The sequence below is a fragment of the Oryx dammah genome, unplaced genomic scaffold (genome assembly GCF_014754425.2).
Source record: "Oryx dammah isolate SB20612 unplaced genomic scaffold, SCBI_Odam_1.1 HiC_scaffold_29, whole genome shotgun sequence".
Classification (NCBI taxonomy): Eukaryota; Metazoa; Chordata; class Mammalia; order Artiodactyla; family Bovidae; genus Oryx; species Oryx dammah.
In genome coordinates, this window is record NW_024070213.1 from 7,010,395 (window position 1) to 7,026,432 (window position 16,038).

General features: G+C 55.5%; 1 protein-coding gene across 2 annotated transcripts; it reads left to right on the forward strand.

Annotated features, from left to right (window-relative positions):
- Nucleotides 1–461: 461 nt before the first annotated feature.
- On the forward strand, nucleotides 462–12,266 carry CENPM (centromere protein M). Of its 2 annotated transcripts, none has more exons than XM_040233191.1 (6): nucleotides 462–601; nucleotides 1,066–1,145; nucleotides 3,209–3,301; nucleotides 5,269–5,348; nucleotides 6,534–6,625; nucleotides 11,379–12,266. In XM_040233191.1, the coding sequence occupies exons 1-6, from the start codon at nucleotides 545–547 to the stop codon at nucleotides 11,517–11,519; spliced, it is 543 nt and encodes a 180-aa protein (XP_040089125.1). In that variant the 5' UTR covers nucleotides 462–544; the 3' UTR covers nucleotides 11,520–12,266. The 2 variants fall into 2 exon arrangements, 1 of the variants encoding a protein (XP_040089125.1); XR_005719700.1 differs by having other exon boundaries at nucleotides 468–601; nucleotides 6,359–6,625; nucleotides 11,379–12,018.
- Nucleotides 12,267–16,038: the final 3,772 nt, after the last annotated feature.

Here is a 16,038-nt window from a genome sequence, read left to right on the forward strand (position 1 = left end):
GACTGAACTGAACTGACTGAGCGACTGAACAAGAGCACCTGGAATGACCATGAGTGAAGGAAAAATGAATAAACAAATCACTGAATACCGTCTTTCTCCCAGGAGTGAAATAAAAGTCCTGTCTCGCAGGCAGCACCTTTGGTGCCTAGGGGCAGCCGTGGAAAACTTCCCCTTAGAAAGGACCTACTGTCTAGCACATGGAACTCAGCTCAATGTTATATGACAGCCTGGAGGGGAGCAGGGTTTGGGGTAGGGGGCGGAATGGATACATGTGTTTCTGTGGCTGAGTCCCTTCTCTGTTCACCTGAAACTATCCCAACATGGTTTGTTAATCGGCTATCCCCCAATAAAAGATAAAATTTTTTTTAAAGAAAAGGAAAAGCTGCAGCGTCTCCTTTAAGAAGGCCCTGTCTGGCCCCGCCCCACAGGAAGTCCCGCCCAGATAGTGTCACGTGTCCCGCGGTTACGCACTAGGGAAGCGCCAGAGGGCTGTTTGAAAGCCCGGCGCGCACCCTGAGACCGGCAGTTCAGTCAGTCAGCGGGGATGTCGGTGTTACGGCCGCTGGACAAGCTGCCTGGCCTGAACACGGCCACCATCTTGGTAGGCGTCAGCAGCCCCGATTCCCGCGCCCGCCTTTCCTCCTGGGCCGCGCTTCAGCGGCCAGGCCCTCTGCGGCTTTCTGAGAGTCTGGCCCGGGCTGCTCCGGCGGGAGTGTGGTGGGCGGGAGAGCCCCTTTCTGAACCAATCAGAGTTAGCTGGCCTCTTGACGCCGGGAGCCCGCGCGCAGGGTGGATGCCGGCGGTCCAAGACGCGGTTGTGGTTTACCCCCTGTATCCGTGTCAGGCCTCCGGAAGAAACGAGGCTGTCTCAGGGAGGGTTCGGGGGCGAGGGGGGCGGGTAGTGAGGGGAACTGGAGCGGGTGCACACCTCAGACCCTCACCAATGCCTGCCGTAGTCCTCTCGGTAAAGAGTGCCTCGCGCGCTCCGGGGGTCGCGGCTGTCCGGGCCCAGCGGCGGGGCTGCTGTACCGAGAGGTCCATTGGCCGCCTTCTCTCTCTGGGCAGCTGGTGGGCACGGAGGATGCCCCTCTGCAGCAGCTGGCCGATTCGATGCTCAAGGAGGACTGCACCGCAGAGCTGAAGGTGTAAGTGGCCTGCGCTGGAGATGTCCCGTCGCTGGCCTGGGCGCAAGGGAGAGCGGGGAGGCGGGTGGAGTGGATGTGGGTGGAGCGGAAGGCCAGAGAGGCCGGCGCAGGTGGGGCGAGTTTGGACCCACCGCTCGGAGTCTCCGTCCTGACGCGTGATCTGTCCGTGTGAAGCATCCTCCGTCACTTCTCTGTCACGCCAGTTTTTCTTTTTCCCTCTAGCACTTGTCACTATAAAGAAATTTCCGTATTATGCCACATTGGCCAAAACTGATGTCCATCACTCCAGTGGCAATAATATTGAATTGGGCACAGCATGTGGAAAATACTGCAAAGTATGCACACTGGCTATCACTGATCCGGGCGATTCTGATATTATTAGAAGCATGCCAGAACAGACCGGCGAAAAGTAAACCATGTACAATTTTTCTTCAATAAAACCGGCCAGAGCTTGTTTTTTTAAAGAAGAAATTTCCTTGCTCACATGTTTGTTTGTTTCCAGTCTGCCACCCCAAGGCACCCCAAGGTTAGCCCCTTGAGGGCAGGGACTTTCACTTTTGCTGGCTGGTGAAGAAGCCCCACTGCCTTGAGCAGTACTTGGCCCAGAACAGTTAGTTACTCAGATATTCCCCAAATTTGGAGAAAAGGTGACTAAATATATTTTGCTTTCCTTTTTCTAACTGATAGGGAGTAGAAACAGCTGCTGGCAGGAGTCAAGTGACTGAATATGTGTGGGTGTCATTCTCCCCAATTGAAAGATAAGCTCCAAGGGTCTATGTTGAATGATCCAAATCTAAAGGGTATTTCCTTTATGGGAATTGGAAATGCCCTTTCCTAGCGAGAACATCATCTTTCCCTCGAAATAAAGATTGTTTATAGGTCCATCTGTGCCCTACCTGTCTTACCAGGCTCTTAGGGTATAGAACACCAAACACAATCACCGATAAACTCAACCCCGTAGGTCAGAAATAGGAAAAGATTAAAAAAATAATTAGCATCAGAGTTAAAGGAAAATGTGGACAACATTGCCTTCCTTGAGCAAGATGGCAATCATTACCAAAAAAGGAAATACTATTATCCTATTTTTAGATTCCATCTACTATATTCTAGTGTCTGAATGTGTATACATTTGTACATGGAAAGATAGAAAAATGTTCTAACACTAATAGTAGTAATTTTTAGGTAACTGAACTTTTAGGAGTGTGTATGTGTGTGTGTGTGTGTGTTTTAACTTTTGTTATATTTTGTATACTTTTTGGGATTCTTGAATTAGAAGCTGAGGGGGTAGGGGCAGATGAGTAATAGGAATAAATGGAAATGGGCAGAAATAGAGGATTCAAAAAAACCCGCTTCAGGTGGGTATTTGACAATCTGAGACCAAGTACTTACAAGAATGTTGAGAGTGACTTCCCAATGTCACACAGCTGATAGTTGACAGACTGGGATTTAAACCCACTTCTATCTCACTCCAAAGGGCTTCAGTCTTAACCCCTAAGCTTCATAGTCTGACGCCTTCCCCCTCCCCTTCTGAGCCTGGCCTCCCTCCCAGCATTCAGGATAGATGGCTAGATGCCACCCTATATCCCAAAGCCCCTCTTGGCAAAGCAGATACTAAACTTTCTGGCATGGAGAGTAAAGCAGGGGTAATCTGAATAAGATCAGCTCTGCCCTGCCTCTGTGCTCACTTGAGGAGTCTTGCCCACAAAAGCTTCCTGTGGGGGCTTCCCTGGTGGTACAGTGGCTAAGGCTCCGTGCTCCTAATGCAGGGGGATCGGGTTTGATCCCTGGTCGGGGATTAGATCCCACAAGCCACAACTAAGAAAGAAAAAAAAAATTCCTGCAGGTTGCAAAGATTCCCACATAGAGCAACAAAGATCGAAGAGTCTGTGTGCCACAACTAAGACTTTGCCCAGCCAGATAAATAAATATTTTAAACACACACAAGCTTCAGGTGAATAGGGGAGGAGCTTTTGACAGCCTCTTCCCCTACCAAGGGTAGCGTGTGAACGGCCATTGTGATGTGGGTACATGAGTCTTGAGTCCTGCAATCTCTTATTTTTCAGCCACTTAGCAAGGTCCCTCCCTCTGCCCTGCAGCGTGAATCGGCCCCGAATTGACTTGATTGTGTTCGTGGTCAACCTGCACAGCAAACACAGGTGAGAGCCAGGGGATGGGGCTGTCAGTGCTCAGATGCGGCTTAGGGCTGTGCTGGGATGGTGGCCTCACTTGTCAAGGGAAGGAGAGGAGACAGGGAGAGACTGCCTGGGGGCAACCTAGAGGGTGAGGAGGGAGGAGCCAGCGCCAACGCAAGATGTTTAAAAGACGCTGGCAAGTGCCAGCAGCATCATCTGTCATTTACCTAATGCTCTCTGGGGCCCACTTTGCCTCCCTGAGAGCAGCACAGATGTGAGTGAAACGGACCTTGAGAACGAGGTCCGCTAGGGGAGGAATCTACAGTTTTGAACAGACAGTTACAGTACCTGTGATGTGTACTGTCAAAGGGGGAAGCCTGGGACTATGAGAGCCTGAACAAGACCTCTGACTCTGAGGGCTTAGGTCAAGCTAGACTTCCTGGCGGAGGTGACATCTCCGTAGACACTGGAGGGAATTCCCTGGCAGTTCAGTGGTTAAGACTCAGCGCTTTCACTGTGGGGGCCTGGGTTCAATCCCGGTTGGGGAACTAAGAGTGCACAAGCCACACGTGGCAGTCAATCAGTTAAAGAAAAACACCTGAGAGATGAGACGCAGTTAGCTAGGCAAGGACGGCCGTGAGCAGAACGTCCCAGGTGGAGGGCTGGTGTAAAGGCAGGAGCACAGCCTGTGTGGAGGACCGTCCAGGCCTGGGCAGGGTCAGAGCCCAGTCCACTCTGGGGCTGGGGCAGTGGCAGCATGGGTGATGTTGATGCCTCTGGCCTGGCTTGGCCTCCCCACGGTGCTGGCAACCCTGGGGTCAGGACTGCAGCCAACCTAGGGAATACAGGTGGAAGGCCTCCCCTCCTTCCTGGAGACAGCTGGCTAGGGACACAGGGTCCAGCACAGAAACCAGGGCAGACACCTAGTCCTGTGTTGGGGGATAAGGGAAGGCTATGGTAGAAACGGCTGAGAACCGGGGGCCACAGAGACAGTAGACCCAAAGATTGAGTCCAGACCGCACGACCTGACTGCTGGGAACCAGTCAGCAGTGACTTAGGCCCAGGCGGGGCAAGAAAGGGCTGAGACCTGCCGTGGGCTCCCTGGCTCACAGGTCCGTTGCTGTTTGGTTGAGGTCTCTCTGCTCCCCGGAAGGCTCACAGGAGAACCGCCTGCGCCATGGGGCTGTTGGTCTCAGGCCTTGTTCATTCATGAAGCCCGACCAAGATGGCTTTTGGCCTGGAAGACAACAGAGGCTTTCATCACTCCCTGGACACCAGTGAGTGAAAGCCTCAACCCAGCAGGTCAAGGTGCCCTTGTTTAGAGAAAAAGAGTGTTTTCATACAATTGATATGACTTAAAATCGCTGTCATCTTACGGGAAAGCAATTCAGCAATAGCTATCCACACTTTAAAAAGACACATACTGTGACCCAGCCCTTCCACTTCCCGCATCTGCTCTACAGAAACATCTGCTTAGTAGATGTAGGAAACAATATTGATGCAGCGTTCTTTGTGATGGTGAAAAGCTGGAGACCATTTAAATGTCCACCACAGGGCAAGCAGTTAGTTTGGGGTATGGTGCGGTCATTCCAAAGAATGTAATAGAGACATTGAACCCAATTAGACCCAACTGGCTGCTTATACATATCACTGTATTTGCATATGAAGAAAATTCCAGAAGAACTACACCCCAAACTATTGTGGCAGTCATCTCTGGGGAGTTAAAACTAGAGGTGATGCTGGAGACGGGGAGTTTTACTTTTTAGTTGTACACTAGTATTTACTATTTGATCATTTCACAAACTTGACTCACTTTGTAATTAGAAGTAGTTTAAAGCTACAAAAGGACAAAGTGTTCCTCCAGGGCTGTCTCCCGTCACCCTCGTCTTATGCCCTGGCCCCTCTGGGATCAGAGGCGCGGGGCTTCTTCTGCCTTCTCTGTTGTGAAGTATTCCTCTGCTTGTTTTCTTGCCCTGGCCTGGCTGCCCCAGCCTGCAGAGCGTGGAGGAGTCCCTGTGCCACCTGGACGCGGCCTTCTTCCTGGGGAAGGTGGTCTTCCTCGCCACGGGGGGTGAGTGCCTCCTGTGCCTGCTGTCGTGGGTGGGCCCGTGGTGGACTCCGTGCAAGTCAGAGCTGATCGTTCTGCCAGGTTAATTCTGCTGAGATCATTGCCCTGGGGTGCCTGGTGGCTCATCTCCTGTTACTCTTCTTCAGATAGTTCTCCGAGACTCTGTAATGGTAACAGTGGAAATAATAGTAGCTAACCTCAGGGACTTCTCTGGCGCTCGAGTTGGTAAGACTTCGCCTTCCAGTGCAGGGGCTGAGGCTTCAATCCCTGATCAGACAGCTAAGATCCCACATGCCATCTGGCCAAAAAACCAAAACATAAGACAGGAACAATATTGTAACAAATTCAATGAAACTTTAAAAATGATCCGCATTGAAAAAACAAAAAAACCTTAAAAAAATATAGCTAACCTATATTGAGTACTCACCATAGACCAGACTCCGTTCTCCGTGCTTTGTTTCTGTATCGCTTAATTTTCACAAAAAGTACTATTGAGGTAGGTGCTGTTGTCTCTCTTTGACAGTGAAGGGAGCTGGTCACGAGGTTAGGTAACTTGTCCAAAGGCCCCATAGCTAGACAGTGGTAGAGCAGAGTTCATACTTGGCTGGTCATATTCCAGGGCCCGTGCCTTTAATGATTATACCATGTACCTTCTCATACTTTTTCCTCTTTTCTATGTGTCTGACCCCAATTTTCTGCCCCCTGGGGGACACCGTCCTGACCAGCCCTGCTGTCTGGGCCCTCGGGGTGTCCATGCAGGCCTCTGTCAGACTCCTCACCCTTCGACCTACACTGATGGTGTGTCTGCCCCCCTCCCCCAGCTACACTGCCAGCTCCTGGCACGAAGGGCCTGGCTCACATTATTCTCAATAAGCTTTGGTGGAGAAGTGAACGCCAGGTCACTTCTGTGTATTCGTTCACGGACTTTCTATAGTAACTCAGCAGAGTAGGTGCTGTTATGCTCCTCATTTCATAGATGAGGAAACTCATGCCTTTATTCCAACTCTATCAAGTCCCTTTAGCCTGTTTTCTGATCTGATGATCTTGACTGCCCTGAAAAGAAGATAGAATAGGCCTGTCACCTAAAGAAGGTAGAAACTGTGGCCCCGGGGGACGTGACCTCCGGGGCCCAGTGCTTCCTCCATCACAACCACGAAGGTAGAGGTGACCGGAGTGGCTTCTTTGCAGCTGGGCGGGACGGCCACTGCAGCATCCACCGGAACACCGTGGTGAAGCTGGCCCACACCTACCGGAGCCCCCTGCTCTTCTGTGACCTAGAGGTGAGGACCTGCTCACGTGGGCCGCGGGACGGCACCATCAGAACCCAGAAGGCACGGCGGGGTGCTTCATGAGTACCCGAGCGAAGGGGCTCCTGATGTGGAGGCCAGATCCTTGTTGGAATCCTGGCTTTTCCACTCACTGTCCTTGGGTGGGTCACCGTAAGCCTTGGGTGCACCCCTGGAAAGTAGGGCGACACTCCATGTACATCCTGAGTTCCGTTCATACACCAGATGCCATCACCTCTTGCTTTGACATTTTTCTCTGTACTCATGACTAAGTCTTGTGTGTGGGTCCATGGGTCCCTGTTAATGTCTCACTCTTCCTGCTGGAGTGTAAGAGCTGTGAGGCCAGGCATCCTGTCTGTCTCATTAACCAGCAGTCAGGATGCCCTCTGTTCCCCCTTACCTCCCTAGATCGCAGACCTTGTCCGCTCCCAGCCCGGGGCAGGGGGTCCAGCAGGCAGCACGGGTGGAGGTTGGGTGGATAGGTGGATAGATGGCTGAATGGATACATGCGATGTTGGTTCTGCCCTCTCTTGCTTCTCCTGGGGTTTCTCACAAGCTGAATCCTAGCTGTGATGACAGCACAGCAGATTTCTGCTTTGCTGATGAGTTTTGCTCTCCAGCCTCTCTGTGTGTAGTGTGGAGCCTGAAGACATTTTGCTAAAGGGTTCTCGGCAAGAGTTGATCCTGCTCCCTCTGGGGTTCTGCTAAGGGCTCTTGGGTCCTGGGCTGCCCCACCTGCACACCAGACCTGCTCGGTTGGTTTAGGCTTCTGTTTATTTATTTCTTTATTTTATATTGGAGTATATTGATTTATAGTGTTGTGTTAGCTTCAGGTGTATAGCAAAGTGATTCAGTTATACATGTATCCATTCTTTTTCTGATTCTTTCCCCATATAAGTTATGTTTATTGGTTTTGGGGTTCATTTTAAAGATTTGTGTTTCTGTTCTGGGTCTTAGACCTGTCCCTAAAGGCCAAGTGATGTGGTGCAGAGGGAGCTAAGTCAGCGTGTGGTCCGTCATCACCATCTAGACCAGAAGTGCTGACTCTGGGGTCTATGGACCCCTCTGGTCCAAAGGGAGAAGCATTTCAGGGTCTATGGACCCCTCTATTCTGAAGGGAGAAGAATTCGGGGGAGTTGTGGCTTTGGACAAGAAAAAAAATTAACTTCTGTTTTCACTAACCTCTAGGAGGAATTTAACATTATGAACGTAGATGGAAGGCAACAGTAGTGTTAGCAGAGCCTGTGGTTGTTAGCGACAGAAGCAGCAGACACTGGCATGTCCAGTAGGTACGGGGTGGACCCCATGAGCTTCTGTGATTCTGCAGAAGCTGTTAGACCTGTCCTAGGGCCTCTTACTCAGTGTGTCGCTTAAGATGCACATACTGCCCTGTCACAGATCTGTGTTTCACATCTGATCACTGTTTTAAGAACCCTGACTAGACCAAGGCTCTGACATCACAGGTAGGACCTGAGGCACCCTAAGGTGCCCATCTTTGCCGGCTTTGCTCACAACAGGAGAGGTGACATGCTCACAGTCACACAGCTAGTAAGTCAGCAGAAGAGCCAGGTTGGTGTGTTGCTGACTCTTTCCTGGCTTAGCGGGCTGGCTGCATGGCTTTGAACAAGTCAGCCCCTCCCTGCAACACACACATGCACGCGTGTGCGCACACACACACAGATAACTCCCTGGGCCTTCCTTTTCTTAGCTCTCATGGGGAATGGCAATCCACAGCAGAGGTGCGCGTGGAGGTGCAGTTCTGCGCGTGGCCAGGAGGTGGCAGGCTGTACCAGGTCCTGTGTTGTCCTCTAGCCTGAGAATGGGAGTTGCTCAGTTGTCTGACTCTCTGTGACCCCATGGACCATAGTCCGCCAGGCTCCTCTGTCCATGAAATTCTACAGGCAAGAATACTAGAGTGGGTTGCCATGCCCTACTCCAGGGGATCTTCCCAACCCAGGGGTTGAACTTGGGTCTCCTGCATTGGCAGGCAGATTCTTTACCATCTGAACCACCAAGAAAAGGTCTGTGGCTGACTTTCTATTTCCAGCCTGGAGCTGGCAGGCTGAGAACCTAGGCCTGGCATCCTCCCATCCAATGCACCCAGTGTTTGGACAGCCAGCCTGCCTGGTACCCGTGCAGTCCTGTCCAGGGCACTGTCCCTGACTTCATGAGCTGGAGCCTCATCGTGTTTTGAGGCCTTTGCATGGCGAGAAACACTGGCCCCGTTTTACAGGACAGGAAACACACCCAGGGAGGTGCAGGGTTCGCCCAGTGCAGTTCCAGCTCTGCTACTAGGCCCTGTGCGAGTCCCTGAGAACCAGATGCCTCTGACATTGGCCCTGCCCCTCAGTGGAGGGAAATAGACTGCACGTCGCACCTGCTGTGGCAGGAGGATCCGCAGGGCTTTGGAAGCCAGGCAGTCAATCCAGCCGTTCCTTCCCGTCGGCGTCGGGGCAGTCGCAATGGGCTCAGCTCTCTGAGGGTCACGTCTCTGGAGTAAGGAGTGTGGATGGGAGGAGGCCCAGCCAGAGGCAGGAGGCCGGGGACGAGGCTGCAGGAAGCAGACCGTGGAGCCTGAGTGAGAGCAGCGGCCGTTTGGAGGGACCGTTCGGAGGCCAAGGCCGCAAAGCCCAGAGGATTTCTTTAACAGCTATTTCTTAACATTGCTCTAGGCTCTCAGGGGCAGCATAGAGCAAAGCAGTGTTAACACTCCCAATTCTGTTCTGGTGGAGGAAACACAGTAAGGAAGTGGAATGCGTGATGTGTTAGGGCACGGAGATGCGACAGGTCAGGTGGTGGTAAAGCGACAGGATCTAACTGGGGGGAAGGGACTCCCTAAAAATCTGACCTTTAAGTGAAGATGTGAAGGGAGGCGCCGCGGAGCCTCCTGGTGGAAAGGCCCACGAGGCTGGAGAAACTGCAGGTGCAGAGGCCCTGAGTTTGGACACTGCCTGCCGTGTTCAAGGTCCACAGGGGGCCATAGGTGTCTGGAGCAGAGCCGGGGCCTGATCAACAGGGTTCTGTGGGTTGCAGTAAGGGCCTGGTGGCTTTCACTCTGAGTTAGACTGGGGCAGCAGAGGGGTATGGGGCCAGGGAGGGCCACAGCCCGACTTGGGTTTTGAATGGGGCCCCTCCAGATGTTGGGAGGAAGGCAAGGGCAGAAATGGGGAGAGGGGCCTGGGGACTGTGTCTGGAAGAGTTCAGAGTGGTCTGGGCTCCATGGTAGCCGGGGAAGGGGGAGCTGGGATGGTCTCTGATGCTGGTTGTTTCCAAGGTGGGGCTGCAGGTGTGCAGATGGCCTGCCTGTGAGACAGGAGAGGAAAAAGAGTCAGAGTCAACTCTGGAGTTTTCAACCTGAGAAGCCCCGCCCCCTGCTCCCCACCCCCGCCCCAGCCGTGAGATGTTGCACAAAGTAGGGAGACCTGAGAGGTGGAAGGAAAAGCTGGGGGCGGTGAGTCCTGGGAGCCAGGGAGAAACAGTCTGCCAGGGAGGCAGCAGCTGCCTCAGACTCCACTAAGAGGAGACCCCGCTGAGAACAAGGCCAGTGTGTGAGGACTGAGATGTGGCCCCTGGACTTGGAACCCAGGACTCACAAGTGACAAGACAGAGTAAGAGCAAGGGGGCTTCAGGATGTCCCGGCTCTAGCTTGGATGACTGGGCGGATGGTGGCGCCCTTTCCCCAGTTAGAGAGGGAACAGGAGAAGGAGGAGGTGCTCTGAGGCCACCTGTTGGTGGGGGCGGCCATCTGAGCATCACCGTTTATTCTTCTACCTTTCTGGAGCAGCTCATTCACCCGTGCCAGCTGGGGCCTTCTTCGCACAGTCTGATTCAGTTCAGTTCAGTCGCTCAGTCATGTCCGACTCTTTGTGACCCCATGAACCACAGCACGCCAGGCCTCCCTGTCCATCACCAACTCCCAGAGTCCACCCAAACCCATGTCCATTGAGTCAGTGACGCCATCCAACCATCTCATTCATCCTCTGTCGTCCCCTTCTCCTCCTGCCCTCAGTCTTTCCCAGCATCAGGGTCTTTTCAAATGAGTCAGCTCTCTGCACTGGGTGGCCAAAGTGTTGAAGTTTCAGCTTCAACATCAGTCCTTCCAGTAGAACACCCAGGACTGATCTCCTTTAGGATGGACTGGTTGGATCTCCCTGCAGTCCAAGGGACTCTCAAGAGTCTTCTCCAACACCACAGTTCAAAAGCATCAATTCTTCGGCGCTCAGCTTTCCTTATAGTCCAACTCTCACATCATACAGTCTGATTGCCTCTGCCTAATCCCATGGCTCCTCTGGGCCCACTAGCCCTTCCGTGGCCCTGGTGTAGGGACCGTCTGTTGATGGCACCTCCCTGTCCTCCGTGAGGGCCACTCTCCCCACCCTTCCTTTCCAACCTGGGCATGTCCCTCTCAGAGACATTCCAGGGGGTGCCATCCCAGCATTGGTTGGGGCTAGCCCTGATTCAGACCCCAGCTCGACAGTCGCCCACTGTGCCTCTGGACTGTGTCACTGACCCCGCCAACCCCGCCTGCTGAGCTTTCGTTTCTTCTGGAGTAGGGGTCAGCATCTCTGGTATCCCTGGAGGGTGTCTGAAGGGTTTCCATAAGCTGAGGTGGTTAGAAGCTGCTCGGTGAGTTGTGGCGTGGACAGAGGGGTGGCCCTGGGGGCAGTGGTGCCCAGGGCTCTCTCCGTGTCTTCGCCCCCAGCTCCCCTCTGGCTGCCGCCTCACCGGGGTCCTGTCTCCTCTGCAGATAGAAGACTTCCGCGCCGCTATGGCACAGCGCCTGGTCCGCCTGCTGCAGATCTGCGCAGGCCACGTGCCTGGCGTCTCGGCCCTGAACCTGCTGTCCCTGCTGAGGGGCTCCGAGAACCCCTCCCTGGAGGACCTGTGAGGCCCCCGGCCGACAGTCACTGTTGCTGGAGATGGTGCCAAGGCTTGGCAGGCCTGGATCAGCGGGCAGTTCCCTCAGGGCCCAAAGTCCTTGTGTTCCAAGAGGAAGTGCCCGGGGGGGTCAGTGGGGGCAGTTCAGCTGGTCGGACTCCAGCCCCCCACCCCTCTCATGCCCACCCCAGCAGAGCCCCAAGTCTTCATCCATCTGACGTCTTTCCTCTTGAGACTTTGTTTGAACAAAGGGTCCATGGCTAAAAGTTTGAACATCACTGAACTCATCCACCGCTTTGATTTTGTAGATGAGGAAACTGACTCCAAACAGTTAAGAGTCAAAGTGGGTAAGGACTTCCCTGGTGGTCCCGTGACTAAGACTCTGCGCTCCCAATGCCGAGGGCCTGGATTCGACCCCTGGTCAGGGAACTAGATCCCACATGTTGCAACTAAAGATCCTTCATGCCTCAGCTAAGACCTGGTGCAGCCAAATAAATATTTTAAAAAGAGTTGGGCAGCAGGAGCTTGAACTCTATGAGCCCAGTCCAACTCCACATCCTGGCCTTGCCATTCTATGGGACCTGCGGAGCCTCCGTTTCTCCAGGTGTTAGATGGAGATTGTTCAGCTTACCTTGCTGGCGTCGTAAGGGTGAGTGACATGGTGGTAAAGGTGAAGTGCCTGAGGTGTATTGTATTACTCCTGCGCTTGTTTGGGTGCTCCATGTATTTCATAATAAATGTGTGAATGCTTGCACGGCGCCAGGTAAGCACTCCATGAACAGTTACTTGAGCTATTATGTGAAATCACACAGCTAAGTTACAAAGCTGGTGCACATCCAGGAATTACACCATGAAGTCTTAAGTGAGAGAGCCTGACCGAGGGCTGGTTTCTGGGCTAGCCGCAAGGGACTGTGCAATGACGGCCGCTTTCCTTCTCCTCGGGGTCTAATTAGAATCTGTGGCCATGCTGAGATGAGGCTGCAGAAACCCTGGCAGCCAGGTGTGAGCTGCAGCCGTGCCCCTGTGGCTGGCTGGACACTCCCGTGGGAGCTTGGGTGAGGAGGAGGTCTGGTGGGAGAGGAAGAGAGCCAGATCCTGGTTTCCTTGGAGCGTTCCAACGCCCTCCCAGCCCCCCCTCCATCCTCAGGCCTCAGGACAGGCCCTGCTTGATGCCCTGGGCAGTGCCAACGCCACAGGGCCTCTGCTTTGACGTCACCGTGGCAGTCGCAGCTCACACACTTCACTGACGGATGGGCCAACCTGAACCTCAGTGCAGGCATCATGAGGGTGGGGCCCACCTTTCTCCTCTCCCTGGGCTCCTCTCCACCCCTGTGCTCGCTCGGTAAGGTTTGCCGAGGCCTGGCTGATCTTCCAGGCAGCCCCCACCGAGAACCTCAGCCGCGGTGATTTCGGTTCAGGTCTCAGACGTCACCCGACCTCCTCAGAGCTTCACGCTTTACAGAGTGCTTCTCACACAGTCACTCCTGCCACCTGCCCTCCCTGCTGATCTGTGTGAAGTTGACAGTGTTTCCCCATTTCACATTTAACGAAACCGAGACTGTTGTCATCAGAGGAATATCCAGTCACACAGGTAGTCAGAGGCAGAGCCCAGCCCTGGGCCCAATTCTCTGCTTTTTCTCTCTGGTGGTTCTCTTGTGCGCCCAATTGTTGCACAGAGGTTTGGTCATTTCTACTGGGCAGTGAGAACCCAGAAACAGTGGACACGCAGGCCTTGTGCCGGAGAAAGCAGCCTGTGTGGAAAGACAGTCTCCTGAAGAGCCGTTTCCACCGGCTGGGGCCCGTTAGCGCAGGAGCAGGCCTCGTGGAGGGGAGGGCGGGGAGCAGGAGCCAAGAACTCCCTCCGCATCTGGGGAGGGAGGCCCCCTTCTGTGCCGAGGTGGGGAGTGGGTCTCCGCAGGGATGGACAGGATCAGCCGAGGCCCAGGAGGTCAGCTTCCCAGAAGGACCTGGGGTCCTAGAAATCAGCCTTGTCTTCAGCCCCTTGGAGCCTGGGTCCTAAAGGGTGGGGCCCCGCAGGGCTGCTAGAGGGGAGCGAAGGGCGACGGGCTGAGGTGTCCAAGCAGGAGCAAGCAGGGGTGTGGGCACGCCCTGCCTGCCAGATCTGGGATGGAGTCAAATGGGGTCCTCCATATCCCCTCCCCGCCCCCACCCAGCACGGGGCTCGCTCTCCCTCTCTCTCTCTCTGGTCCCTGGGCCACATTTTCTTCGCCACCTGGTGCCATTTAACAAGAGAAATGGCATCACATTTTTCAGCCAAGGACCTGGGAGTCTTCCAAGTGCTCGGGGAGCTCCATGCTGTCACGGCTCCAGCGAGTTCAGCGGGGTCCCCGGAACCCTGGAACCCTGCCTCTGCCTCACGGCGGAGCCGAGCCCTCAGGTCCGGGAGCCAGCCGGGCAGTGGAGGCCAGCGACCCTGTCCGGAAGCCGGTGTGAAGGAGGGCCTGTCTCGACGCCCCTGTGGTGCCCAGCACGGGTGCCTGGTGCCAGGGAGGGAGATGGGAAAGGCTGCCCTTGACTGCTTATGGGTCACACGCTCGCAGGCAGGCCCCTCACACTCGATGTGCCTCCGTTTCCTTGTCTGTAGCCTGGGGTCAGGCTAACTGATGCCTCTCTTCCCAGCCACTCGTGAGGACCGAGAGCGAGAAGCTGTGATGTTAAACAAACAAAAAAAACCTCAAAGCTAATGGAAGACCTCAGGCTGGCCACAGTCACGGGGCGGTCACGTCGGAGGTGGTTACTGATGGTGGGCATGGACCCCTGGGCAGCAGGTCCAAGGCAGTGGGCAGCCCGAGGCTCCGTGCTCCCTGAGAACACAGGGGAGGGAGGTGGGTATCGGGGCCCCTGCCGTGAGGGTGCAGCACCGAGGCTGCCAGAGGGGCAGGGCTCGCTCAGGGGCACAGGATTCTTTGGGTCTTCAGGCCACCTGGTTGCGGGCAGCCCTCGAGCCCAGGCCCGAGGGGCTCAGGCTCTCGAAGAAGGCGGCCCAGACCCAAGCATCCCGGCCCCTGGCTGAAGCTATTTCCCCTCCCCACCCAGGAGGGGGCTCCGAGCCTGGCACCTGTGTCTCCGCCACCCCTCAGCGAGCAGAGGCAGGGGCGGCCTGGGACTGTGGCTGAGACAGGGCAGCCTGGCCACAGAGGGGAAGTGATGCAGTGGGAAAGGACCCGGCCTTTGCGTCCCACTGCCTCAGGGTCTGCGGCCAACCTGCAGCATGACCTGGGGCGGCCCACTTCCCACCCCCGGGCCGCATGGCCTGGCGAGATCCTCCAGAGGCTCAGAGAAACCCGAGGGCCAGGCACCGCACCTGCCAGGGTCTGGCCCTCCACACCCTCCGCAGATGGTGGCCCCGGGGGTTGTGGGGGGAGTGGTTGGCTGGCTGTGCCCAGGGGTGTGGAGGGCAAGATGAGCACAGGAGGTGATTGAACTAAAGCCCCGCTGCGGGATGTCCCTCCCCAAACACACCTGGTGTCGGGCCAGGCCTACCTGGCAGGACTCCAGCTCAAAGGGACCCTTTCCAGAAGATGCCTACTCACCTAACCCTTCCCCCACCGCCCCTGCCCTGCTCAGTCTCCCCTGGGGCTGCGAGCATGCAAGCAGAGAATCATTGTGAAAGGACTTCTCACAGACACGGGGCGAGGCAGGGGGAGGCTGAGGGGTGGGCTGCGGAGCCTGCTGCACCCTGAAGCTGTGAGGCCCACTCGAGTGTGACCCTAGGGATGGGGCTGGGGTCCCTGAACAGCCGCTCTGGGCGGGAGAGTGGGTGGCCATCCCCGGTGCCTGTGACCTGGGGACACCCCTGTGGTGTTGGTGGGAGGCGGTGCCAGAGACATCTGGGGGGGTGCCTCTGGTGCTAACATGTAGCAGGTGCTTGGTCTGACTGGGTAACAGCGTTGCCCGGCCAGGCTGAGAGGGGACCCCAGCTCTCTGTCCTCCTTTGCTGGACTAGACCCCCCACCCCCGCCCACTGCTGATGTCATCAACCAGCAGAAGTGGTATGGAGGGGCGGTGGCAGGAAGGCTCAGGGCCCAGGGCTGCCTGGCTCATCCCTCCTCCTGAGCTTGCTTTGTTCTCTGCAAAGGAAGGATCTCGAGGCCACCTCCCCACAGGTCACGGCAAGGGGCCGCAGGGCCAGGCCGTGGTGGGCGTGCACCCTGCCGTCTCCCTGGTTGGTGTGGCTGATTGGTCCCCGGGCCTCGCCCACTCCTCCCCAGACATCCTCGGGGTCACTCGGACCTCTGTCCTGTTCCAAGGTCGCACCGGGCCTTTCCCAAGGCTCCGGCCCTCCCCGTCGCCCTGCGCTCCTGACACTTCCTCCCCAGCATCTCACCTCCTCACCTCCTCTGTGGTTTCACTGTTGGGCCTGTATCTCTGTGGTTCCCTGCTGTCGCCCCAGAACCTAGAACACTGCTTGACCCATGGTACGTCCCTGGTCCCTCCTGGGTGGTGCCCTGAATGAGGCCTGGGGACGGCTGGCCCCACCCGCCAAGTCTCAGCATCTCTGTCCACCT

What these genes read in the sequence shown, in the direction of transcription:
- CENPM (XM_040233191.1), top strand. Translation starts at nt 545, where the DNA reads ATGTCGGTGTTACGGCCGCTGGACAAGCTGCCTGGCCTGAACACGGCC. An exon ending in TGAACACGGCCACCATCTTG is followed by an intron (nt 602 to 1,065) that starts GTAGGCGTCAGC and finishes CTCTCTGGGCAG; the next exon opens with CTGGTGGGCACGGAGGATGC. An exon ending in TGCTCTTCTGTGACCTAGAG is followed by an intron (nt 6,626 to 11,378) that starts GTGAGGACCTGC and finishes TCTCCTCTGCAG; the next exon opens with ATAGAAGACTTCCGCGCCGC.